Consider the following 25,108-nt stretch of genomic DNA (forward strand, 5'->3'; position numbering starts at 1 on the left):
AGCGTCTCTGCTTTTTCTATACACTGTGTTTCAAACTTTTTTCTGATTTCACAAATCAAAAACGACTAAATATTCTACAATTCTTCTACATCAAATGCAATTATGTCCAAATTTCAGTAATACAAAGAAAAGGAAAAGAGAGCAACAATTCCACCATTGACAGCCATTAAAAACTTTGAAGCTTTGAATTAATATTTGGGTTTTCAAAAATCATTATTTGTTTGGATTAGGTGTTGTTGCAAATAATTGGGAATATGATTTGGAGTTTATATCTCAATTTTGAGGGGTTTTGGTGAAGATTAGACGTAGTTTTGGCTGAATTTCGGATTGAAACTCGAAGAAGAAGAAGAAGACATGATATATATTATATTGCAGAAATTGTGAAAAAATTGTATTCTGTTGTTTATTTATTTTTCTTTTATTTATTTAACTATTGTATGAAAGTTGAACAATATTGCACAAAAATTATATTTAAGTGGTATTATATTGTAGTTGTATATAACTTAGTAGAAATAATGTACGAAAATTGTAGATAAGTTGTATAATATATAATTAGTTGTATGAAAATTATTTTTACTATGTATAAATCATATACAAAAGACATATTGTATAAATTTTGTATAAAATTTGTATGTAAGTTTTATGTTATTGTAGTTGTATTTTACTGGGTGGAAATAATGTGTGAAAGTTGTAGAAAATTGTAGATAAGTTGTATTCTTCTATAACGGGAGATATTGGCATATCAAGTAACTTTAGTATTCCAGACGAACACGCATGAAAATAAAGATAAATTCTGTTATGAATAGTTTGTAGATAATTTGTAGAAACATTGAAATTCTGTATTTTCATATTAATTTTTCAAATGATATGCATTTTTATTGTAGAATAAATGTAGAAAACAAGCCATTGTGAGTCTTATTGGACTCATTCCTCACATTCAACCTATTCTACAAATTCACGTCTCTTTAAATACAATACAATCATACTTTCTTGAATTTAAAGGTTAGCAATATATATAACATCAAAACATCTTCTCCTCTGCACAAGTTAGCTCCAAAACAGACGAAGTGGAATAACAAACTCCCATCAAAACTTTTAATACAAAAACGCAAAGCTCAAATTTTATGTTATTGTAGTATATTTAACTAGGTGGAAATAATGTGTGAAAGTTGTAGAAAATTGTAGATAAGTTGTATTCCTCTATAACAGGAGATATTGGCATATCAAGTAACTTTAGTGTTCCAGACGAACATGCATGAAAATAAAGATAAATTCTGTTATGAACAGTTTGTAGATAATTTGTAAAAACATTGAAATTCTGTATTTTCATATTAATTTTTCAAATGATATGTAGTTTTGTTGTAGATTAAATGTAGAAAACAAGCCATTGTGAGTCTTATTTGACTCATTCCTCACATTCAACCTATTCTACAAATTCACGCCTCTTTAAATACAATACAACCATACTTTCTTGAATTTAAAGGTATAGCGATATATATAATTTAAAAAATATCTTCTCCTCTGCACAAGTTAGCTCCAAAACAGACGAAGTGGAATAACAAGCTCCCATCAAAACTTTTAACATAAAAACACAAAAGCTCAAAAATAAATAAACAACAGTCTACAATTTATCTACAATTGCTGCAATATAATGTATGTCATGTCTTCTTCTTCTTCTCTTCTTCTTCGAGTTTCAATCTGAAATTCAGCCAAAAGCAAGTCTAATCTTCAACAAAACCCTTCAAAATTGAGATATAAACTCCAAACCATATTCCCAATTATTTACAACAACACCCAATCCAAAAAAAATAATGATTTTTGAAAACTCAAATTTGAATTCAAAGCTTCAAAGCTTTTTGATGGCTGTCAATGGTGGAATTGCTGCTCTTTTTTCCTTTCCTCTTATATTACTGAAGGAACCCGAAATCATAACCATCAAATCGATGAGGCTTGTGCTCATCTTCCCCGGGCACAAAAACATTGGGACAAGATTGCAGAGGTGCCGACAGTGCTTTGACTATGGAAGAAATAATGAGATTTTGATACAGAAATTATGGGTGTGGGAGGGAAACGTGGGTGAAGGCGTGCGAAATGGAGAGAGAAACGTGGGGGAGTGGTATTAGAAGGAATACACGGTACCATTAAATTAGGAGGGTAATTAATACCCTTAAAACCCACTAATGGTATATAATTGGTAATTAGATATCTTAAATGTAATTATATCAAACCTTAAACATTGAGGGTAATATAGTTTTCTATATGGCATAGGAACGTAAAGATTCCTTTATTTAGTTATCTCTTCAACACGCCCCTTTGCGAGTATATTTTATTTATTGGCAATGTACGTGAAAATTTATTTTTAATAATGAGTGCCACTGAGACTTGAAACAGAACCTTTGTCTTTGTGCACCATGATCGTGATCTAATATTTTCATTTTAGGTCCTTTATGTTTCTAAGATGTACAAGGATTCAAATGTTGCTCCATTTGACATTATTTTCGTCATCAAATCAACTTGGTATATTTCTTTATCTCTCTATTTTCCCAGTTCTTTCAACATTTTGACTTTTTTTTTGTTGATAAAGTAATGTGTTCATTATAAAACGCAAGAAGAAGCAAATTTACAAGAAGCATAACTACAAAAGAAACAAATAATATAAGAGATCATTGTTTGCCCCAAAACAAAGTTTCAATCTAGGACAAGATCGTTAATAAAATCTAAAAGATGTCCAGCAGTATTTATTGAGGACAAATTTATCTAGCAAAATAGATCGAGCAAACATTTAGATTTGAGCAAGTGGTATTGAAGTATCAAACCGATACCGTCTGTGGCGAAGTTAGAAATTTCTTTAAGGGTGTTCAAATTTGAAGGTAGTAAATAAAAATTCTCTGACAAATAATGTTCAATAATATATGTTATATACCTCTAAAACCTAATATTTTATCTATATACACAGTTTAATTTTTCGATGAAGGGCGGTCAACGAATATATAGGTTCGCCCCTAGATACAGTGAGTAGTTAATTGGAGATATAGGGGATAAACTTTGTCAGAACATAATGGGGAATGTAAACAACAAAATTACAAAACTATAGGCTAATCCCTATCCCATGACGAAAAAATCGGTAACTTTCTTTCTGATATACAACAATAATATATTCGGTATAATTCCATATAATGGGGTCTAGGGAGAGTAGTGTGTATTTAGATACGATTTTTGATTATAAGCAATTTGCTTATTCGTTCACAGGGAAAAAAAAAACAGCTAATTGGAAATTACAGAAGCATTTCTTACCAAAATGTGCAAGTCACTGACTCGAATTATAGCGCGTCTAATTTTTTTTGAAAACTCTCTTATTCCATTTGTTTTATTTTATATGATATTTTCGTTTTTATTAGTTCTTAAAAAAATGTACTTTTTTATATTTTCAAGCTTTTACTTATTTAGGTGATGTGTTCCATAAAAATGTCAATGAAGTATTTAAAATTACTAGTTTTAAAAATACTTTTCATATATATAAAAATTGTATTTTTTTTCCAGTTAAACCAAACATCTAGAAAGCTCGGAGGAAGAAGCAACAAATCCAAGAATATTCACAGAATTGTCTTTCCGGTCACTATTACGTAGTGTTGACGAAAACCCATTTTGTCTGAACTATGAAAACTTATTTTGTGATTGTAGTGACGACAATATAAATATTTTAAAGTAATATCTATCGATTAAGAATTAAGGAAACTGAATAATGAAATGGGTCAGAAACTCGAAATAAATGAAATTGGAAAGAAAATATCTTTTTGTAAGTAAATGAATGAAATAAAGTTAGAAGCATGTGGAACAACCATTTTCCTAATAAACATAGTATTGAACAAAGAATCTCCCACAGAAGAAAGCCATGGCTGTTATTTTGAAGAATCACAGCCTATTAATCACTTTCTTATTCCTCTGCTGTTTATTGCCATGGCGGCAGATAGATGGGTTCAAAGTACCATTTCATCCAAAGGATATTCTGCCATTTTTACCAAGACAGGTCTCATGGCCCATCCTCAACTCTCTCCACAGTGCTGTGAACCTCATGCCCACTTTTGTTGGGGTTGCTTCAAATAATATACTGGAGTGGAAAGGTGCTTGCTTTTACAAGAATATTGCTTGGTTGGAGCTTCATAATAAGTCCCAAAGTCAATTTGGTGGAGGCACCCTTCATATTAAGGTCTCACTCTATCTATTTTTCTTTTTGCTTTTGTGAAATGGGTCTGAATTATAAAAAGTTGTTTCCTTGTGCTTTGTATTTTTGAATAAGGATTAGTTGCTATTGTTATACTTACATTAGGTGTGGTGTTTAATAGTAATGTTTTTATTTGGAGCACTCCGAGATTCACTGGGATTTCGGGTATTGTAGGCGCATAAGAGTAGAGAGGTCGAGAGGGCTATGCGTAATATGCACAAGGGTAGAGCAACCGGGCCAGACAAAATCCCTGTGTAATTTTGGAAGAATGCGGGTAGGGCATGTTTGGAGTGGCTCACTATGCTGTTCGACGTCATTTTCAGGACGAAGAAGATGCCCGAGGAATGGAGGTGGAGTACGATGATCTCGTTGTATAAGAACAAGGGCGATATCCAAAGTTGCAATAATTATAAGGGGATTAAGCTGCTTAGCCACACGATGAAAGTTTGGGAGAAGGTGAGAGTGAGGGAACAATGTGTCCATTTCTGAGAACCAGTTCGGTTTCATGCCGGAGCGTTCGACTATAGAAGCCATTCATCTTGTGAGGAGATTGGTGGAGCGGTATAGGGAGATGAAGAAGGACTTTTTGGTATTCATTGACTTAGAAAAAGCTTATGACAAGATCCCGAGAGGTGCTTTGGAGATGCTTGGAAGCTAAAGGCGTCCCAGTAGCCTATATTAGGGTAATTAAGGACATGTATAATGAAGTTAAGACTCAGGTCAGGACAGCGGGAAGAGACTCGGACACTTTCCGGTTGTGATAGGGTTGCACCAGGAATCATCTCTTAGCCTATTTCTATTTTCCTTGGCGATGGACGCATTGACGCGACACATTTAAGGAGAGCTGCCATGTGTATGTTATTTGCTAATGACATAGTTGTGATTGACGATACACAGGGTGGTGTTAACGAGAGACTAGAGGTTTGGAGGCAGACCCTAGAGTCTAAGGATTTTAAGTTGAGCAGGACCAAGACGGAATACTTGGAGTGCAAGTTCAACAACGTTATCCTGGAAGCGGACATGGAGATGAGGCTTGATACACAAGTCATCCCCAAGAGAGGTAGTTTCAAGTACCTTGGATATATAATAAATGGTAACGGGGAGATTGATGAGGATGTCACGCACCGTATCGGAGTAGGATGGATGAAGTGGAGGCTCGCTTCTGGTGTCTTGTGTGATAAGAATGTGCCATTGAGACTTAAAGGTGACAAGGTTGTAGTTAGACCGACTATGCTCTATGGAGCAGAGTGTTGGCCTCTCAAGAACCCTCATGTCCCGAAGATAAAAGTAGCTGAGATGAGGATATTAAGGTGGATTTGTGAGCATACCAGGTTGGATAAGATTAGGAATGATGTTATTCAGGATAAGGTGGGAGTGACTCATGTAGAGGAAAAGATGCTGGAGGCGAGGTTGAGATGGTTCGGGCATGTTAAGAGGAGAAGTATAGAAGCCCCAGTCAGAAGATGCAAGAGGTTAGCCTGAGTATCAGGAAGGATAGAGGTACGCCTAAGAAGTCTTGGGGAGATTTTATTAGGTGGGACATGGTGCAGCTAGAGCTGACTGAAGACATGGCCCTAGATAGGAGGGTGTGAAGGTCGAGGAGCAGGGTAAAAGGCTAGTAGGTAGTCGAGTGTATCTCTTTGTCTTACCTAGCTCGCTAGCATTAGTGTTAGTATGATATCATTTTATTATAGATTGCTATTACTTCCTAGAGTTTAACTGTTTTCTTAGCTTCGGTCTTTTTATCTTGTTGTTATTCCTACTTGTTGCCGTTACTTTTTTCATCTGTTTTCCAACCGAGGGTCTATCTGAAATGGTCTCTCTATCCTTCTAGGGTAGGGGTAAGGCTGCATACATTTTACCCTCCCCATACCCCACTTGTGGGAAATTACTGGGCTTGTTGCTGTTGTTTTGTCTGGTCAAAGACTTGTTTGAATATGAGATCCTCTAGGTTAAGAGAATAGAACCCATAACTTGCCTTACAATACAAATTATATACTTGCATTGAAAAGAAATGGGCCCAAATGGAGTGGAATTGATATATTCCTACTGCTGAACACAACTAGCTGGGATGGAGGCATAGTCGATTGATTCATTGATTCTGTTAAGTATTTCTTGAGTTGGTATTTACTGTGAATTCTGATCTAGGTGATTCCCCGATTTAGTTGACTAAGATAAGTCCTTGCAGCTGGTCCTAATTATCCTTTGCTATTAAATGTCTGTTTTTTTTATATTAAATATCTGTCGATTTGGTTGCCAAATAGATAGAAAAGATCATGTGGAAGTAAAGTTAATCTTGATTATTTGCTCTACCCTCTTCATGTGAATCTCTGAAAGTTGGCTTATATCTGCCTAATGTTATTCATTGTAACTTTGCCGCAGGCTGTGGATGCGACATATCTTTTATAGAATCTTAGTCTTTGTATTGATTCTATGTTGGTAAAATTTAGTGGAAACTGTGCTTAGCGATGTTGCAAATGCCAATGTTATTGGTGTTTATGGAGAACAAAAACAATTTGGAAAGCATGATCTGTATACATTATTATTAATGATGAGTATTTGTTATCTGCATAAGTATATATATGATATAGGTTATTGATAAAGCAACTCATGGATTGTAATTTTACCTGCCTTTTACTTCTCTTTGTGCCTTCTTTTTAATGCTTGGATGGAAAGAATTCTCAATTTAATGCCAATGCTTGATCTGTGGGATTCTTGTACTTATCCTAATATTAATGATTGTAATCCTATTAAAATATTATGCAGGTGAGCAATGCACACAGTTGGACGTGTATGGATCTTTACATCTTTGCAACCCCATATCGCGTGACATGGGACTACTACTTATTGTCTCGTGAGCATACTCTTGAAATTGAAGAATGGGAGTCTCAAGCTGAGTTAGAATATGTGAGTACCAATCATTACTTAAATGAAGCTAAAAGAATTATTTATGAGACTAATGGAATAGATTTGAAACAGGTCAAACATAAAGGTATCTCAGTTTTCCTAATGCAAGCAGGAATGTTAGGAACCCTTTCAGCACTCTGGGATGTTCTCCCTTTGTTCACGAACACTGGATGGGGTGAGAACTCAAATATTGGTTTTCTAAAGAAACATATGGGCACTTCATTTGAAAAACGTCCACAGCCATGGGTCACCAACTTTACTACCGATGACATACATTCTGGGGATTTTCTTGCATTATCAAAAATTAGAGGTCGCTGGGGTGGTTTTGAGACTTTAGAGAAATGGGTATCAGGAGCTTATGCTGGCCATTCTGCTGTTTGCTTGAGAGACTCCGAAGGAAAACTATGGGTTGGCGAATCTGGAAATGAGAATGATAAGGTAGTGTTCTAAAATATTTTGTTTTCACGTTATGTTATTCTTTGGTATTTACTCTTTCTTTCTTCGGGAGCAAGGGCAAAGTCTGTTACAGAGTAAAGAACTGGAAGAATAGAAGGAGAATGGAGATCGAGAAAATTATCTCATACTGTGCAAATTTGCTTTTGTTTCTCGTTGTACGAGGCTGCTAGCATTGTTTTATGATCTTCTCTAGTCTTTTTATAGTGATAGAAATGTTATTGATTAGCTTCTCATTTGCTTATCTCCTATCGTCGTTTAACATTCTCCAAATATAGCAATCACAACTTTGACAATTCAATTTCAAGATTCAAAGTAATATAATTGTTCCATGACTTATTGTTGCTAGAATTTTCTTATTTGAAAATCCTTAGACATTCAGTTGTTGTTTATGGGAATTATGTAGTTTTATATTACTTTCTTCTGTATTTACTGTATAGAAAACTATTACTTTTCCACTATCTTTTTTCTTCTTTTCTTCTTCCATGTTAATAAAACATTTACATCCTTATTTTGAGGGAATGCGATTACTTTAGCCAGAATTATTTTAATTTTTGGCAATCCTTATAGATCCATTTTTTTGTTTTAAATGATTATTTACTTGTGTACTATTTTGTGGTGTCTTTATCATACTTTGCTACTATTATTCGCTATCTGTTTTCATACTTTCTCGTTCATGTTTATTAAAAACTTCAGAACTTATGTTCAGGGAATTCTGAATTTTTACCGAACTAATAACGAGAATTGATAGAAAAGTTAACTTTTAGGGAATAAAAAGTTGTTTTCCTAATAAATGAAAAAAGAAAGAGATAAAAGTGCGACATGTTGGAACAATTGATTAAAGTATTAGAGTGATATTCAAATCAGCAAACTTAGGGGGAAAAAGCATCTAAGTTCGTGAGTGTACAGCTTTAGATATTAGTATGACTATTACACCGTTGACTTCAAATATCACGTTGTATGAGTATCACATTAAAAGGTATGATCCCTATTCAACATTTGCACAAACTTTAAGCACCACTAACTAGGTAGCAACTTGTGGGCATGCAATAGGCACAACACAATATTCAAAGGCGCATGGTTAACAACTTGAGTGTGTACGCTGTAGTTCTGGTTATTCATCTTGGCCCAGACACATTGGGAATTGGGGGAGGTGGACAGGTTGAAGATATAAGAAAAACCTTAAGCATGAATGGCCATTTACTTAGTAACGTAATCTCTATACCATATTTGCACCAATTTTATTCTTCACATTTCCTTCCAGGGAGAAGACGTTATTGCTTTATTGCCATGGGAAGAGTGGTGGGAGTTTGAGCTGACAAAAGATGATTCCAATCCACATATTGCATTGCTCCCTTTGCACCCTGATCTCCGTGCAAAGTTTAATGAAACTGCTGCTTGGGAATATGCAAAAAGCATGGATGGCCAACCTTATGGTTACCACAACTTAATATTTAGCTGGATAGACACAATTGATGGAAATTACCCCTCACCCTTGGATGCTCATCTGGTAATGCATGTTATTTCATATTACAGTCTTCACAATTTTGTGTTTGAAGTATTATTTTGAAGCTTTTTTCTTTCATACGGTCCTTTACTTCCTGATTCCTCTTGTTTGCGAAATAGTCAGCTGTTCTTTTGCTGAATTATCTCCTTACAAATAAATAAAATAAGTACAAAGAGTGGGTAACATAGACCTCATCGTATGTAGTTGCTCAGCTAGCCAAATAATAATGTTGGCAAATGAAGTGAATTTGGGTAAGGCAGGCATTTCACACACAGACCATTCAGCTGCAGGTTTCATGTATCGAACAGTATCTAGATTTGCATATGGGTAATATCCATTTGAATTTTAACTTGATGTTATCATCAATTTCTTCTTGGAGCTTCATTTGACTGCTATAACATTCTAGTATGAGTCTAGTGTTTCATAAAACTCCATGAAGTATGCATATGTGCTTAAGCAGTGAATAAATGATAGGTAAGTATCTCGTGAGAGCTGAATGGTATTTGTTTTGTTGTAAGAACCTTGAAGCACCATAGAGTCATGAATGAGCTTGAAATCACTCTATATGATATCCTATTAATATGAGAAAGACAATTGAAGTCAGAAATTTAGGAGGATGAAGGGTGAGGAATGGGAAGAGAGGATAATGGCATTAAGCAAGTAAAAATGGCCGGCATTTATAGATAAAGTGGGTCATCGTGGCACTTGGTTTTGTGTGCTGAATAACTGCTACTGTATTCCTGCAAATTGAAGTTGAAAGTGGCAGAGTGGCCTTGCTACCACGATCCACTTAGATTCAGCTCTTTGTCACTCCTATTTGTATTTAAATTTTTTTAGAAAAGCTTAATAAAAAAGTTCCTGCAAATTGAAACTTAACCTGTTATTTTGTGTAATTGTTGCTGATGTTTTAGTGATGTGTGGTGCAGGTTGCTTCTGTCATGACTGTTTGGAACCAATTACAGCCTGCGTATGCTTCTAACATGTGGAATGAAGCCTTGAACAAGCGACTCGGAACTCAGGTAATTTTTTTTAATGATGACATTCATGAAATGCTTCTGTTTGTTGAGAACAAAATAGTGGACAAAACACTATTAATGCAGCTGATTGGATACTATCTTTCTCCATTATTAACTAATTTAAAGCAGATCAGAATACTGTATATACAAATGTTGTTGACATAAAACCATTGTTACACTGAAAATGTACTCTGCTTTGTTAACTCTCTGATATCTCAAGCAAAATCGATAAGTTAGTGCAGACCTCTATCATGGACTTGATAAAATATAGTACTACATGCTGATCCATTTTGTCCATGCAGAACCTTAGTCTTCCTGACGTTCTTGTGGAAGTTGAAAAGCGTGGATCCTCTTTTGCCGAATTGTTGACTATTCCTGAGCAGGATGATTGGGTTTATAGTGATGGAAAGTCAACGTCATGTGTTGCTTTCATTCTTGAAATGTACAAGGAAGCAGGATTATTTGGTGAACTTGCAAGCTCAATTCAGGTTACAGAATTCACGGTGAGTTTGTATTCCTTATTTTCCACTTTTCAGTTGGTTTCCAGGGCATTTGCATGGTATGTACTTAGATGAATCTGAAGCTGCTTTTCTTTTGTGGGGTGATGGTTTTTTTTTTGGGGGGTGGGTTGGGGGGGGGGGGATCACATGTCTGTGTCTTCAGCGAGGCATCTTTCGCTCGTTATTCCTATTATTCTTTACATCCCTACTAAATATATATTTTCGTCAATCCTTGCTCCAATTAAGCTCCAAATAAACTGGTTGTACTTAATTGTTTGGGATTGTCTAAACGTTGTATCCATTTTCCAGTTCCCTAAAATAGAAAACTTTTTACTATACTCTTGCATACCTTTCAGTATCTTAATTCCAAAAATGTATAAGTTAGGAACCAGCCTCTTGCAGAAATGCAGGGTAAGGCTGCGTACAATAGACCCTTGTGGTCCGGCCCTTCCCCGGACCCCGCACATAGCGGGAGATTTAGTGCACCGGGCTGCCCCCCTTTTTTTTTATCAGTTAGGAACCAAATTTTAAACCTGAAGTATTTCAATTCTCGGGAAGTTATCCAATCTTATATGATCTATGTTCAAATTTCTTATGTTTGTGAAACTATTGCATCAATTTTTGATCATCTGGAAAAAAGAAAACTACAATTCTTATATTACTTGTTTTCTGTTGGACGTTGGGGCCTGGTGGTTCATCTCATTGAAAAACACATGGAAGTCTCATGCTGGATTCAACTTCTAGAGTTTGAAAAGTAACGTATTTATTGCTGGGAATGCAGATAAAAGATGCTTACTCTCTCAAGTTTTTCGAGACCAATTCAAGTCGGTTACCGAAGTGGTGCAATGCAGATGACAGTGTGAAGCTTCCTTTCTGTCAAATTCGAGGGAAGTACCGGATGGAACTACCTGGATACAATAGTATGGATATATACCCCTATATGAATGAAAGATGTCCATCGATGCCTCCGAAATATTACAGACCTCAAGGTTGTTGACAAGAGTTTCCCATCTTGTAATTATCTGAGGTTAGCTTGTTGCATATAATTCTTCACTCATCAGTTCTCAGGTTGTTGTACAATTCCCTAGGTACAAAGGTTGCTGATGGACATATATGTTGCTCTTATATAAGAGTTTGTACAGAGTTTGGTCTTTCAGTGCTTCTTGAAAGTTGCACAGGCCAGAATGCTAGCTTGTTAAGTTCCTCGTTTTTATTTAGACATATACTAACGATCTTGGGAAAATGAATCCCAAAAGAACTTGTACATATGGAAAAGAGCTGGTATTCTAAGTGAATATTAGTTGTTGCTTTCTACCTTAAAAACCTTAGAGATCTTCACTCTAACTTTCCATTGTAAAGTTATCTTAACGCTAAACCCCATATTTCGAAAAGTTGCCCGAGAATCAAATTACATAGTTTAAAAGGACTAATAAGTGCTGAAATATGACCATGAAAATTTTCATCTTTCACATCCAATTTTTAGCCTTCAAGTTTAAAAGAAAAGGTTGTATAAATTTAGCTGTAAACTCTGAATCTAGAAAAATATTCCAATTACAAAGATGGAGAATCTTGCTTATGCATGTTTAAAGTTTCAATTTTTCATATCCAACTTTAGCCTCAATTTTCGAATATCATATCATAGTGAAATGGGAAGATCCTAAGTAGAAGATAGAATTACCTAAATGCCCACTAAAAATTAATAGACTTTAGATCCTTATAAAACTAAATAATACCTTAAATTTAGTACACAATATACGTTAGTTATAAGGTTAGTTATGAAATTTTAAAATTCTGTAGATACATGTATCTCAGGTATTGAATTTATACAAAGTTAATTTCTTTTAATTAATACATGTATCACCCCATTATTCCGTATAGATCTGGTGCGTTAAACAAACTTTTCTTCTCTTCTCTTATAATGTGAAGCTAGCAATCAAGGAAATGAATAATTCAATATAATAAATAACATTTATTAGGATAATGATCAATGGTCTCTTCAATTCCTTGCAATTATTTTGCTCTTTAAAATAAATATAATCTTTGCAACTGCTCAAGTTATTTGAATTTGTGAGAAAATGAAGAGACCGATCAAAAACTACATTGATGGGTTGAGGTAGGTTGCAACTAGGTGTATATATGTCTCTGTTTGTATAAGTTTGCTTTATTGTTGTGCCTCTAGAAATCTCTATCATTCTTCTAATCTTTGCTTTTTTTTTTGTTTAAAATAGCTATCAAAGGACAAAAACACTTTAATAATTTTATTTTCATTATTTATTAATTTTAGAATGATCACTTACCTATACCTTAGATTACATCATCTTTGATTTGTTTCTTTTTCCATCTCAAAGAGAGTTTAACATGTTTATGCATATATGACATGCATTGAATTGGAGATTAAAAAAATGAAGGAGAAAAAAAAAAACTAGATTATCTAACGAATTCTATTTTTTTTTAAAATTGTCTTTTTGAAGTTTTTAAGTGTAAATGAGTTCGTTTCTATTTTTTGAAAAGCTGAGTTACACGGGAAAACACAAAAAAAATCATGGCGAGCTTGTGGACCTTTGGTTAAGTCATGTGCCTTTATGTTGATTTGATTCTTCAAGTTTCAAACTTTGATTAAATTTTATGTTAAGTATTTTATTTGTTTATCCTTAAAACGCTACCTAATGGACTCCGAATAGCTTGCTGAGCAATCAAACCTCACTCGCGGGACCTGAAGCTCCTGAATCTGCACACAAGGTGCAGGGAGTAAAATGAGTACTCCAACTCAGTGAATAATAATAATAAATGAAGACTGAGCGATAAGAAATCACGTAAAAACACAACAACATGCTATAAAGAAGCAGAGTAAAACCAATAAACACAATAAAATAGTGAAATATTATAAAACACCTTGGTTCAGAATAAGCTTCTTTAAAACACCTTTTCAACAGTTAAACATGTAAATGAAAAGCAGCTAGAAAAGATAAACACATAAAATCCACCTCGCGGGCACAATGTCAATAGAATCAGCCCCTCGGGCAATAACATGGAATAACACCAGCCCGTCGGGCTATATGTCACATCACAATGGGTACCCACGCTCATTAGGGGTGTACAGACTTTGGGAGGGGTCCCTTACGGCCCAAGCGCAATATCAAGTCATCTCATGGCATAATCAATAGGCTCTCGGCCTCATACCAAGCCACCTTGTGGCGTAAAACTTAGGCCCCCGGCCTCATAATCATAATCAGTACAACACTGCTGCGACGTGCATCCCGTTCCCATAATAATCCTCACAACACAGGCCCTCGGCCCTACTCAGTCAGAAATCTCTAAAAGCCACTTGGGCACAGTAAAATATGATGCTTAGCCCAAAATATCATTTAAAGTGTTAAAAACAGAGTAAACATGGCTGAGTTATGAAAACAGTATAATATAGCATGACTAAGTATAGATATAAAATCAAAACAGTGATGAAATAGCAGTAAAACTTCCCTAAGGGTCCAAATAGTTAGCACGAGGCCCAAATATGGCATGCAACCCAAAACATGATGATAGCAAACAGTTTTCAATCAAATACGCAGTAAAACAGTTATTCGGGATGGACTAATTCACAATCCCCAACGGTGCACGACCCCACGCTCGTCATTTAGCGTGTGTGTCACCTCAATATAGCACAACAATGTGAAATTTGGGGTTTCATACCCTCAGTACAATATTTACAATCATTACTCACCTCTATCCGGTCCGAACTCTAGCCCGCAATGCCTTTGCCTCTCGAATCGGCCTCCGGATACTCCAAATCTAACCAAAATCAATGTAAAACCATCAAAATATGCTAGGGAACAAGGCCCACTCGAAAGAAATCAAATTACAACACAAATCCCGAAATTAGCCAAACTCGACCCTCGGGCCCACGACTCAAATTCCGATAAAAATTACATCAATAGACTCCTTATCACTCCCCCAGTTCATTCATATCAAAATCACCAAAATCCAACCACAAATGATCCCTCAAATCCCTAATTTTAGGTTTCCAATTACAAGCCCTAGTTCTTCAATATTAGACTTAAATTCCATGATTAATTAGGTAGAAAACACATTAGGATTGAGTATAAAGTCCATAAATCTTATCTCCAAGTGTTCTCTCTTCAATCCCCTTCAAAAAGCTTCAAAATCGCCCAAAAATGGAGGAACTTATGCTCAAAATCGCGGAAATGAGCTTTTAAAACATTCTGCCCAGACATTTCAATCCTTCATCGCGAACGCAATCAACCCCTCGCATTCGCGAAGCACAAACATAGATTGACCAGAATTTCCTCTTACGCGAACGCGACGACACCCTCGTGAACGCGATGCCTCAGCACTCAACCCTTCGCGGATGCGGCATCACCCTCGCGAACGCCATGACCAACAAGCTCAACTCTCCGTGATCGTGGGACCTCCTTCGCGAACGCAAAGGCCAACTTTACAGCCTACCCCTTCGCGAACGCGAGGGCCTACTCGTGAACGCAAAGGCCAATTGTCTGCAACACCCAACAACAGATTTCTGCAATTTTCCACAACTTTAAATGATCCGTTTAACCACCCAAAACTCACCCGAGGCCCTCGGGACCTCAACCAAATATGTCAACATATCCCATAATATCATTCAAACTTGTTCCAACCTTCGGAGCGCTCAAAACATCAAAACACCAAATTCGCATCGGATTCAAGCCTAAAAATTCCAAAATCTTCTAAATTCTGCTTTCGATCAAAAAGTCAATCAAACCACGTCCGAATGACCTGAAATTTTGCACACACATCCCAAATGACACAATGGACCTACTGCAACTTCCGGAATTCCATTCTGACCCCTATATCAAAATCTCACCTATCAACCGAAAAACGTCAAAATTCCAATTTCGCAAATTCAAGCCTAAATCTACTCCCGGCCTCCAAAATACGTTCTGATCACACCCCTAAGTCCCAAATCACCACCCGAAGCTATCCGAACCATCAGAACTCACATCTGAGCCCTTTAACACATAAGTCAACATTCGGTTGACTTTTCCAACTTAAGCTTACTCAAAAGAGACTAAGTGTCCCAAAAATTACCAAAACCTCTCTGAACCCGAGCCAACTAACCCGGTAACACAAATACAACTAAATAAGGCAATAAGAAGCAGAAATGGGGGAAATGGAGTGGTAACTCATGAAACGACCGACCGGGTCGTTACAACAGCAAAATCATTTTAGGATGATCACCCGTATCATTTGAATCAATCTGGAGGGAGCCAATTTCCCTTTGGAGCGTTTGTACCTTGGTAAATTATTGGACGCCTCCTGTATAAAGTTCGGTACTGAAATAGCGATTTGGTGTATGAATTTATTTTTATATGGCAAAGTCATGTACAATGTTCTGTTCTACTTATTAGGATTATTTTGCTTCGCAATGTAAAATTCATACTAATAGAAAAAGTGAACGCAAAGAGTGACACTTCTGTATGTCTAGACTCTAAAGCAGATGATGACCATTTTTGATATCATGTATATGTTAAGTTTGGCAGAAATTTTGTCCCACACCGGTGGGAAAAGAAGAGTTGGGGGGATTTTCTCCCTATAAAAGAAGGCTTAATGTTTAGGATTTAAACACACCTCTCATTTGCCTTCTTATCTTCTTAAGGCATTTGTATCTTCTCTCTTTAGTATTATTTCACTTGTATTTTTGGAGTGGAATAAAATATTGGTTGTGTCCGAGGAGTAAGCAAAATTAGCCGAACCTCGTAAATTTTGGTGTTGCTTTATTGTCTTATTTATTATTTGGTGGCTGTCATAATTTTTGGTATAGTAGTTGTGACTTATTCACACTATATACATTTGGCTTCCACAACAATTGGTATCAGAGCCAAGGTACTGTCTAAGTATGCTCTGTGGTTGCAACATAGTCTGATCTTCCACATCAGAAAAGATTTATCTTGGTAACTGAGTCAAGGTTCTGTCTGAGTATGCTCTGTGGTTGCAGCTTAGTCTGATCTTCTACATCAGAAAGGAAATAATCTTGATTTGTGTCGTCAGCTATTAAATAATATTTGTGTCAAATACGGGAGATAATAAACAAGAAGAATCTACATCAAGTGTCAACAATACGTCATCATTGACATCTTCGCTTATGACAAGAATTGTGTCAAATACGAAATTTGCGGTAGAAATATTTGACGGGTCCGGGCATTTTGGGATGTGGCAAGGCGAGGTTCTAGATGTCCTTTTTCAACAAGGGCTAGATCTTGCCATTGAAGAAAAGAGACCAGATGTTATTGGAGAAGAAGATTGGAAAATTATCAACCGTGTTGCTTGCGGTACCATTCGATCCTTCCTTGCTAGAGAGCAGAAATATCCATACACAAAGGAAACTTCTGCAAGTAAATTATGGAAAGCACTGGAGGATAAATTTTTGAAGAAAAATAGTTAAAGTAAATTGTACATGAAGAAGAGACTATTTCACTTCACCTATGTTCCTGGTACCACGATGAATGAACATATCACCAGTTTCAATAAGTTAGTCACAGATTTGCAAAATATGGATACAACTTATGATGATGGTGACTTGGCCTTGATGTTGTTGGCGTCACTTCCTGATGAGTACGAGCACCTTGAAACTACTCTACTCCATGGAAATGACGAAGTTTCTCTCAGAGAAGTTTGTTCGGCTTTGTACAGCTATGAACAAAGAAAGCGAGAAAAATAGAAGGACGGAGAAGGAGAAGCACTATTTGTGAGGGGTCGACCTCAAAATCAAACGAGGACAAAGAAAGGAAGATCTAAGTCAAGATCCAGACCCAGCAAAGATGAATGTGCCTTTTGTCGAGAAAAAGGGCACTGGAAGAAAAACTGTCCGAAGTTGAAGAATAAGGCCAAACATAACAATGGAAAGGCCATTATGGATTCAAATGTAGCTGATTGTGATGATTCAGACTTCTCATTAGTTACAACAGAGTCATCAACATCATCAGACATATGGTTGATGGACTCGGCTTGTAGCTATCATATGTGTCCCAACATGGACTGGTTCATGGATTTTCAAGATGGAAAATATGGAGTCATCCACACAATGGACAACAGCCCTCTTACATCATATGGCATTGGTTCAATATGATTAAGGAACCATGATGGAATGATCAGAACATTAACAGATGTTCGATTTGTACCGGATTTGAAGAAGAATCTCATCTCTGTAGGAGCCCTAGAATCAAAAGGGTTCAAAATCATTGCAGAAAATGGAGTGATGAGAGTATGCTCCGGTGCACTAGTGGTAATAAAGGCTAATCGGAAGAATAATAATATGTACCGCTATCGTGACAGTACAGTTATTGGGACAACAACAGTGACATCCAGTGACGACAAAGAGGCAGAAGCAACCAAGCTATGGCACATGCGCTTGGGACATGCTGGAGGAAAATCCTTGAAAACTCTATCAGATCAAGGATTGTTAAAAGGAGTAAAGGCTTGCAACTTGGAGTTTTGTGAGCATTGTGTCAAAGGGAAACAGACAAGGGTTAAATTTGGTACAACGATCCATAATACTAAAGGCATTTTGGATTATGTACACTCGGGTCCTTCTAAAACACCTTCATTGGGTGGGAAGCACTATTTTGTAACCTTTGTTGATGATTTTTCCCGAAGAGTGTGGGTGTATACAATGAAAAGCAAAGATGAAGTGCTGGGAATTTTTCTCAAATCGAAGACGATGGTGGAGAATCAAACAGGCAGGAGGATCAAGTGTATTCGCACAGACAATGGAGGTGAATACAAAAATGATCATTTCAATAAGGTCTGTGAAAATGATGGCATCGTACGACACTTCACTATTAGACATACACCAGAACAGAATGAAGTGGCAGAACGTATGAACCGGACCTTGCTGGAGAAGGTACGGTGTATGTTGTCCAATGCTGGCTTGGGCAAAGAATTTTGGGCTGAGGCAATTACATATGCATGCCACCTTATTAATCGTCTACCATCTGCTGCTATTGATGGCAAGACACCATTTGAAAAATGGTATGGAAAGCCTGCTGTAGATTATGACTCTTTGCACGTGTTTGACTCAACTGCATATTATCATATGACAGAGTCAAAATTGGATCCAATGGCAAAGAAGGCTATTTTTATGGGAATTACTTTTGGAGTCAAAGGATATTGCTTATGGTGTCCTATGACAAAGAAAGTAATATTCAGCAGGGATGTTACCTTTGATGAATCTGCTATGGTAAATAAGGTAACGGAAGATACCAAACAAAATGAAGGTGCTTCTAAGCAGGTGGAGTTTGAGGGAAAATTTATTTTTCCTACACAAGAAGCAGATGAGGAAACAAATGAAGATTACCCTCTGGAAGGAGAGCCAGTAAAGGAGATTCCAACTCAGGAACCTCAACAACAACTTGAATCAATAGCAACCAGCAGGCCAAAAAGAACAATAACGAAACTTGTTCGTCTCATAGAGACGGTTGTTTGTGCAACCTCAATTGTAGCTGATGATGTTCCTACCACTTATAAAGATGATGTCCAAAGTTCAGAAGAAGATAAGTGGAGGATTGCCATGAATGATGAAATACAGTCCCTTCATTAGAATCATACATGGAGATTGGCCAATCTCCCGAAGGGAAAGAAAACAATTGGGTGCAAATGGGTATTTGCAAAGAAAGAAGGATTTCCTAACCAAGTAGATGTTCGCTACAAAGCAAGATTGGTGGCCAAATGATATGCTCAAAAGGAGGGAATTGATTACAATGAAGTGTTTTCTCCAGTTGTAAAACATTCCTCTATTAGAATTATGTTGGCTTTGGTAGCACAATTGAATTTGGAACTAGTTCAGATGGATGTAAAAACTGCGTTTTTACATGGAAACTTGGAGGAGGAAATCTACATGACTCAGCCAGGAGGATTCAAAGTTACTGGAAAAGAAAATATGGTGTGCAAACTTGAAAATTTTTTGTACGGATTGAAACAATCTTCTAGACAATGGTACAAGCGATTTGACGAGTTTATGTTGCGGCAAGGGTACAAGAGAAGCAAATACGATCATTGTGTGTATTTGCACAAGCTTAAAGATGGTTCCTTTGTATATCTTCTCCTATATGTTGATGATATGTTTATAGCTTCCAAGAATTCGGAAGAAATTGATAAGTTGAAGATTCAACTGAAGAAGGAGTTCGAGATGAAGGATTTGGGTGAGGCAAAGAAAATTCTTGGCATGGAGATAATTAGAGATAGACGTTCAAAGAAACTCTGTTTATCTCAAAAGGAATATTTGAAGAGAGTACTTCAACGTTTTGGCATAGATGACAAGACTAAGCCAGTTAGTACTCCACTTGCTTCCCATTTTAAACTAAGTACTACTATGTCGCCAATGGATGAAGTTGAACGAGAGTATATGTCAAAGGTACCATACGCAAATGCTGTTGGTAGCTTGATGTATGCAATAGTTTGCACAAGGCCTGACATTTCACAAGCTGTTGGAGTTATTAACAGATATATGCACAATCCAGGAAATGAGCATTGGCAAGCTGTGAAGTGGATTCTACGGTATATTCATAATACTGTAGATATCGGGTTAGTTTTTAAGCAGGAAGACAATCAGTCTGTAGTTGGATATTGTGACTCAGATTTCGCGGGTGATCTGGACAAACGAAAATCAACTACTGGTTATGTGTTTACTTTTGCAAAGGCACCAGTTAGTTAGAAGTCTACTTTGCAGTCAACAGTTGCTTTGTCTACAACAGAGGCAGAGTACATGGCTATTACAGAGGCTGTGAAAGAGGCAATTTGGCTTCAAGGATTGCCAAAAGAGCTTGGTGTTGAACAAAAAGGTATCACAATTTTTTGTGATAGTCAGAGTGCTATTCAATTAGCGAAGAACCAAATTTATCATGCAAGGACGAAGCACATTGATGTTCGGTATCATTTCGTACGAGAAATCATAGAAGAAGGTGGAGTCACGGTGAAGAAAATTCATACTACGGAGAATCCTGCTGATATGCTGACAAAGGTGGTGACTGCGGTCAAGTTTCAACATTGTTTGGATTTGATCAACATTGTTGAAAACTGAAGATTGAAGATGAAGACACAATCAAAATTCGTTATAGAGAGAAAATTGAAGATGTGGAATTTTGCCAAGGTGGAGATTTGTTAAGTTTGGCAGAAATTTTGTCCCACGTCGGTGGGAAAAGAAGAGTTGGGAGGATTTTCCCCCTATAAAATAAGGCTTAATGTTTAGGATTTAAACACACCTCTCATTTGCCTTCTTATCTTCTTAAGGTATTTGTATCTTCTCTCTTTAGTATTATTTCACTTGTATTTTTGGAGTGGAATAAAATATTGGTTGTGTCCGAGGAGTAGGCAAAATTAGCCGAACCTCGTAAATTCTGGTGTTGCTTTATTGTCTTATTTATTATTTGGTGGCTGTCATAATTTTTGGTATAGTAGTTGTGACTTATTCACACTATATACATTTGGCTTCCGCAACAGTATAGTGGTATCCTTTGGCTAATAATCGAAATGGCACATGTGTAACTTTTAATTTGAACCATTTTGCATCCTTTGGCAAATTATCTAAATGATTTTATAGGTTATTTCGAAGGGTAATTATGATGGTCAGACCTTAAAGTGTACATCTTTTAACATGAATACATCATAATATAGAGAGTATTCCCCTTAGAAGTGTGAGGTTTACAAAGTCTGCTGCCTCTTGGAGAAGCATGTAGGATCAAATTTATTGAAATTAGATAGGTTTCCTGGGAATTATTTGAATGGGAAGTCCTTGAGTTGGTGCTGGCATTGGGTCCCTGCTGAAGAAATCATCTGTACAGCATAACTTCCATGCGAAATGTGTTACTAGATAATGGATTGTGACCAAAGTTTCAATCTTCGCAAACTCGTATCCAGGACATATACGGGCTCCCCCTCCAAATGGAACAAAGTTGTAAGGAGGCAAGGATCCGGGGTTCTCAAAGCGTGCTGGATCAAATTTCTCTGGTTCTTGGAAAATGCTGCTGTCCAGGTGTGTTTTAGCCGTTACCCAGAATATCTATGTGCATCCAGTATGCAGTGGTTAACTTAGGATTATGCCAATCAGAAAAAAATAGAGTACTATCAAAATTAACAGGTTGAAGAATGGAAGATCAAAGATGGGGATTCTGATCTTACTTGCCATCCTTTAGGAATGAGGTAGCCTCCGTACTCAATGTCTTTTACAGTTTGCCTGAAGCCTCCAAAAATGGGAGGGAATATTCTCATCGTCTCCATTGCCACTCTCCAGGTATACTTCATCTTGCCAAGGTCTTCCCAAGTTAAGGACTCCTCAGGTGACTTACTCTGTGCAATCTCTTCTTGTTCTGTACTTCCACCAAGCTACTTTAGAAGAAACTCGAAAGGTAGAATGACTCACATGACATTCAGAGGGGTTCTTACCTTTAAGGACAGCTACATGAATGTTGGGATTCTTTGCTAAAAGTCTTACTATGAAAGTTATCAGGACGGATGAAGTGTCATGTCCAGCAACCATGATAAGCATGACATTGTGAATGATCTCATTTTCAGATATAAGTTGTTGGTTGTTCTCTCCGCGGATACTGAGCAAGCAGGTGATGAGGTCCTGGTGGGATGAAGCTAAGTTATTCTCAAACTCATACTGTTTCTCGCGAATAAGTTGTTTCAGCATTTTCTGGCCATCTTTGCTTGCCTTGAGGCTGCGGTTGAAGCGCGTAAAGGGCAAGTTTATGGGGATTGACCACATCCCTTCTATCATCCGCTGGAAATATTGAACCATTTGGTCTCTTCGCGCTCCACGTTCAAGCCCGAAAAGGAGAGAGCAAATAATGTCGAAGGTGAGTGTCTTCATTAGAGGCAATACCTACCATCAAATACCATACACGAAAATTAGTTGTAAATGTCTATTTTTGTATGCAAGAATATTACAGGTATACTTGACAAACCTTAACTATTTGCTTGCCTTTCCAGTAAGTCTCAAGGTGGATTCTGACTTCTTCTTCCATCTTTCCAACATAACGCTTCAAAAAATCTGGCTTCAAGAATGATACCAGAGCATCTCTAACCCGTTTATGATCTTCACCATTGAGTTCCAAAAGGCAACGCTCGCCCAGAATCATCTTGACTGATCGTGTCTGCTGGTTACTGAGGACAGAGCCATCACTGGTAAATATAAACTTGTTAGCAGCCTGTCCATAAATAAACACAGTAGGTTTGCCGAAGAGGTTTAGCTTTGAGATAGGACCATATTTTTGAACTCTTTCCTCAAGCCATTTCTCTGCTGTGTTGGTTCTCATTGCCCTTAGCATGCCAAGGCTTTGGCCGATGATCGGTAATCCAAGGGATCCTGGTGGAACCCTTTTTGATGGCCTTCTCCTGTGAACCAAGAGGAGGAAGAATGGAAGAAGAAATAGGAAAATAGTTAAGATAATGTTCATGATTGAGGTATAAAGGAATGAGCTTAGAGGTAGGAGGATTTTATATGTTCTTGTGTTATTGACTTTGTTGGTTACTGGTAAGGTATCTTAGCTCCATACTGGTATCCTGATACAAAAATATGCCCCCATCTGGAGATACCAAGTTATACTCTCCTATATGATTGTGCATTGTGGTGTCTAACTCGAGCGACATGTCCAAAAGGAATAGTGTTCATAAACATTAACTGTTTGTGTTTTGTTTTCTATTAAAAACAAGCAGTCCAAATCAATAATGTGACAAAAATGGCGATGATCTTAAGTTGCGTGGCTGGAAGGATCTGCTTGTGCTCATTGCCTGTCGTTCTTATTAAATGAGGAATCTTTCCATTATGCAAACTACAACATCAACCTAGTACTCGTTCCACTGGTGGGGTATGGGGAGGGTAGAGTGTACGCAGACCTTACCCCTATACCGGAGGGGTAGAGAGGCCGTTTGCGGGAGACCCTCGGCTCAGAGACAAAAGATCTGTAACAACAACATAAATCAGACAAATAGTATCAGCATCGTAAGAGACAACAAATAAGTGGAAGGACAATAATTATGCTAAAAATAACATTGAGAAAAATAAAAATAGTGTGATGAACAAAAATCGCTAGCAATCTTAGACAAATCACTAGCAGACTAGCTAGAACAACGAGAAAAAACGCTAAACTACCCCCTAACCTATAACCCTAATGCTCGACCTCCACGCCTCCCTTTCCAGGGCCATTATGCAAACTACCATTTATATATTTCTACTCAATGGGAATCCACTTTCACCAAGCAAGCGAAAGCATTTCTGCTTGTTTTGAGCTATATTTAGCTAAACAGACTTCTTCTACATCATTTTTCTTCATATTTTGGTTTTCAAAAAAAATGTAATTTAAGTAGCGGTAGTCCCAGTTTCTCGTTCAATTTCGTAAAATAGACTTAACAACCAGAGGACTTCTATTCTGTTAGCAAGCTCTCCCCCATAAATGCAGTCAGACAAACGAACAAATACTGAGAAGATTTTGGTCTAATTTCACTCTGCATTTTGTTCTTCGTCATAATAAATAGCAACCACCTCTTGGTGAGTTGTTTGAGGGTTGTTTAGAAAGCCATCGCGTAATTGGTAATGCTTCAATCAATAAAAAAAGTCTTTGTCTTTTAAATTTAATATATTTCAGCTCTTTTTTAAAATTTTTGAGTAATTACAAGTTGACTTTTGAGAATTTGGGTATTATATGAAGGACTTATTCAACAAATTTTATTTTAATTTGAAAAGTCTCTGGGGCTTACGGCTCACTACAAAAATGCGCCTCAAACACCCTGACGTACACCCCGAATATCCGGGTATACGCCCCGAATTGCTGGGCATACGCCTCTTGAGACTTTCACCTCACACCATCGCCTTGGGACATTTTTGGTGCGCATCGCCCCAGGGCTCCCCCGAAAACGCCTTTTAAAACACTGATTGGAATTAGTGTAATTACTAGGATAGTAATTACACAGCCTAGTAATTACACAGTATTGTATTGTAATTAAACAACATGTTTGTTCGTCATAATGTAATTACAAGTGTATTGTTTGGTTGCACAAGTGTAATTACACAGTTAGATTAAATTATAGATATAAATTTAATTAAAAAAAATAAAAATTAAGATTTAACAAATATATGCCTTTATAAATAATATTATATTTGATATTTAAGATAGATATTGTGTTTTGAAAATATATTAATTACTAATCATATATTTGTAACTAATATTATAAAAATAATTGATATATATATATATATTTCAAATTAATAAGCTTTTACTTTAATCAATTATAAAAACTAAAAGTACATAATTTGTAAGAACATCATGGACTGCATGCTTGATAAAATGATTAGTATTGTGAGCACCCAATTATTGCTCTACATGAAAATAACTCCTAAAAATAGGCAAAAAATAATTTTAATTGATTTTTAGGAGTTTTTCTTTATTTAGTTGCATTTCATGCATTTTTTAATATTTTAAAATCATAAAAAATTATCACGTTTTAATTTCATGTCATC

General features: G+C 36.6%; 2 protein-coding genes and 1 long non-coding RNA gene across 3 annotated transcripts; 2 read left to right on the plus strand and 1 right to left on the minus strand.

The window, feature by feature from the left end:
* The first annotated feature begins 3,668 nt into the window (after nt 1-3,668).
* On the plus strand, nt 3,669-11,928 carry LOC107796190 (uncharacterized). The gene is made up of 7 exons (XM_075223143.1): nt 3,669-4,207; nt 6,989-7,129; nt 7,202-7,567; nt 8,847-9,092; nt 10,016-10,108; nt 10,408-10,608; nt 11,387-11,928. The coding sequence occupies exons 1-7, from the start codon at nt 3,893-3,895 to the stop codon at nt 11,600-11,602; spliced, it is 1,578 nt and encodes a 525-aa protein (XP_075079244.1). The 5' UTR covers nt 3,669-3,892; the 3' UTR covers nt 11,603-11,928.
* A 9,266-nt stretch (nt 11,929-21,194) lies between these two features.
* Nucleotides 21,195-23,176, minus strand: LOC107789806 (cytochrome P450 716B1-like). Its single transcript, XM_016611677.2, has 4 exons — nt 22,557-23,176; nt 22,033-22,474; nt 21,769-21,956; nt 21,195-21,649 (listed from the first exon to the last, which is right to left on the minus strand). The coding sequence occupies exons 1-4, from the start codon at nt 23,046-23,048 to the stop codon at nt 21,344-21,346; spliced, it is 1,428 nt and encodes a 475-aa protein (XP_016467163.2). The 5' UTR covers nt 23,049-23,176; the 3' UTR covers nt 21,195-21,343.
* On the plus strand, nt 22,412-23,420 carry LOC142164712 (uncharacterized). Its single transcript, XR_012695651.1, has 2 exons — nt 22,412-22,448; nt 22,582-23,420. It is a non-coding gene; the product is annotated as an uncharacterized LOC142164712 (long non-coding RNA).
* The last annotated feature ends 1,688 nt before the right edge of the window (nt 23,421-25,108 follow it).

Source organism: Nicotiana tabacum, chromosome 10 (genome assembly GCF_000715075.1).
Source record: "Nicotiana tabacum cultivar K326 chromosome 10, ASM71507v2, whole genome shotgun sequence".
NCBI classification, from domain to species: Eukaryota; Viridiplantae; Streptophyta; class Magnoliopsida; order Solanales; family Solanaceae; genus Nicotiana; species Nicotiana tabacum.

Bases quoted from the DNA above. Each gene is read 5' to 3' on its own strand.
- LOC107796190 (XM_075223143.1), top strand. From the start codon at position 3,893: ATGGCTGTTATTTTGAAGAATCACAGCCTATTAATCACTTTCTTATTC. The intron at 7,568-8,846 runs GTAGTGTTCTAA...ATTTCCTTCCAG, and splicing joins CTGGAAATGAGAATGATAAG to GGAGAAGACGTTATTGCTTT. The intron at 10,609-11,386 runs GTGAGTTTGTAT...CTGGGAATGCAG, and splicing joins TTCAGGTTACAGAATTCACG to ATAAAAGATGCTTACTCTCT.
- LOC107789806 (XM_016611677.2), bottom strand. From the start codon at position 23,048: ATGAACATTATCTTAACTATTTTCCTATTTCTTCTTCCATTCTTCCTC. The intron at 22,475-22,556 runs GTTTGTCAAGTA...ATTTGATGGTAG, and splicing joins AAGGCAAGCAAATAGTTAAG to GTATTGCCTCTAATGAAGAC. The intron at 21,957-22,032 runs GTAAGAACCCCT...GTGGAAGTACAG, and splicing joins TCATGTAGCTGTCCTTAAAG to AACAAGAAGAGATTGCACAG.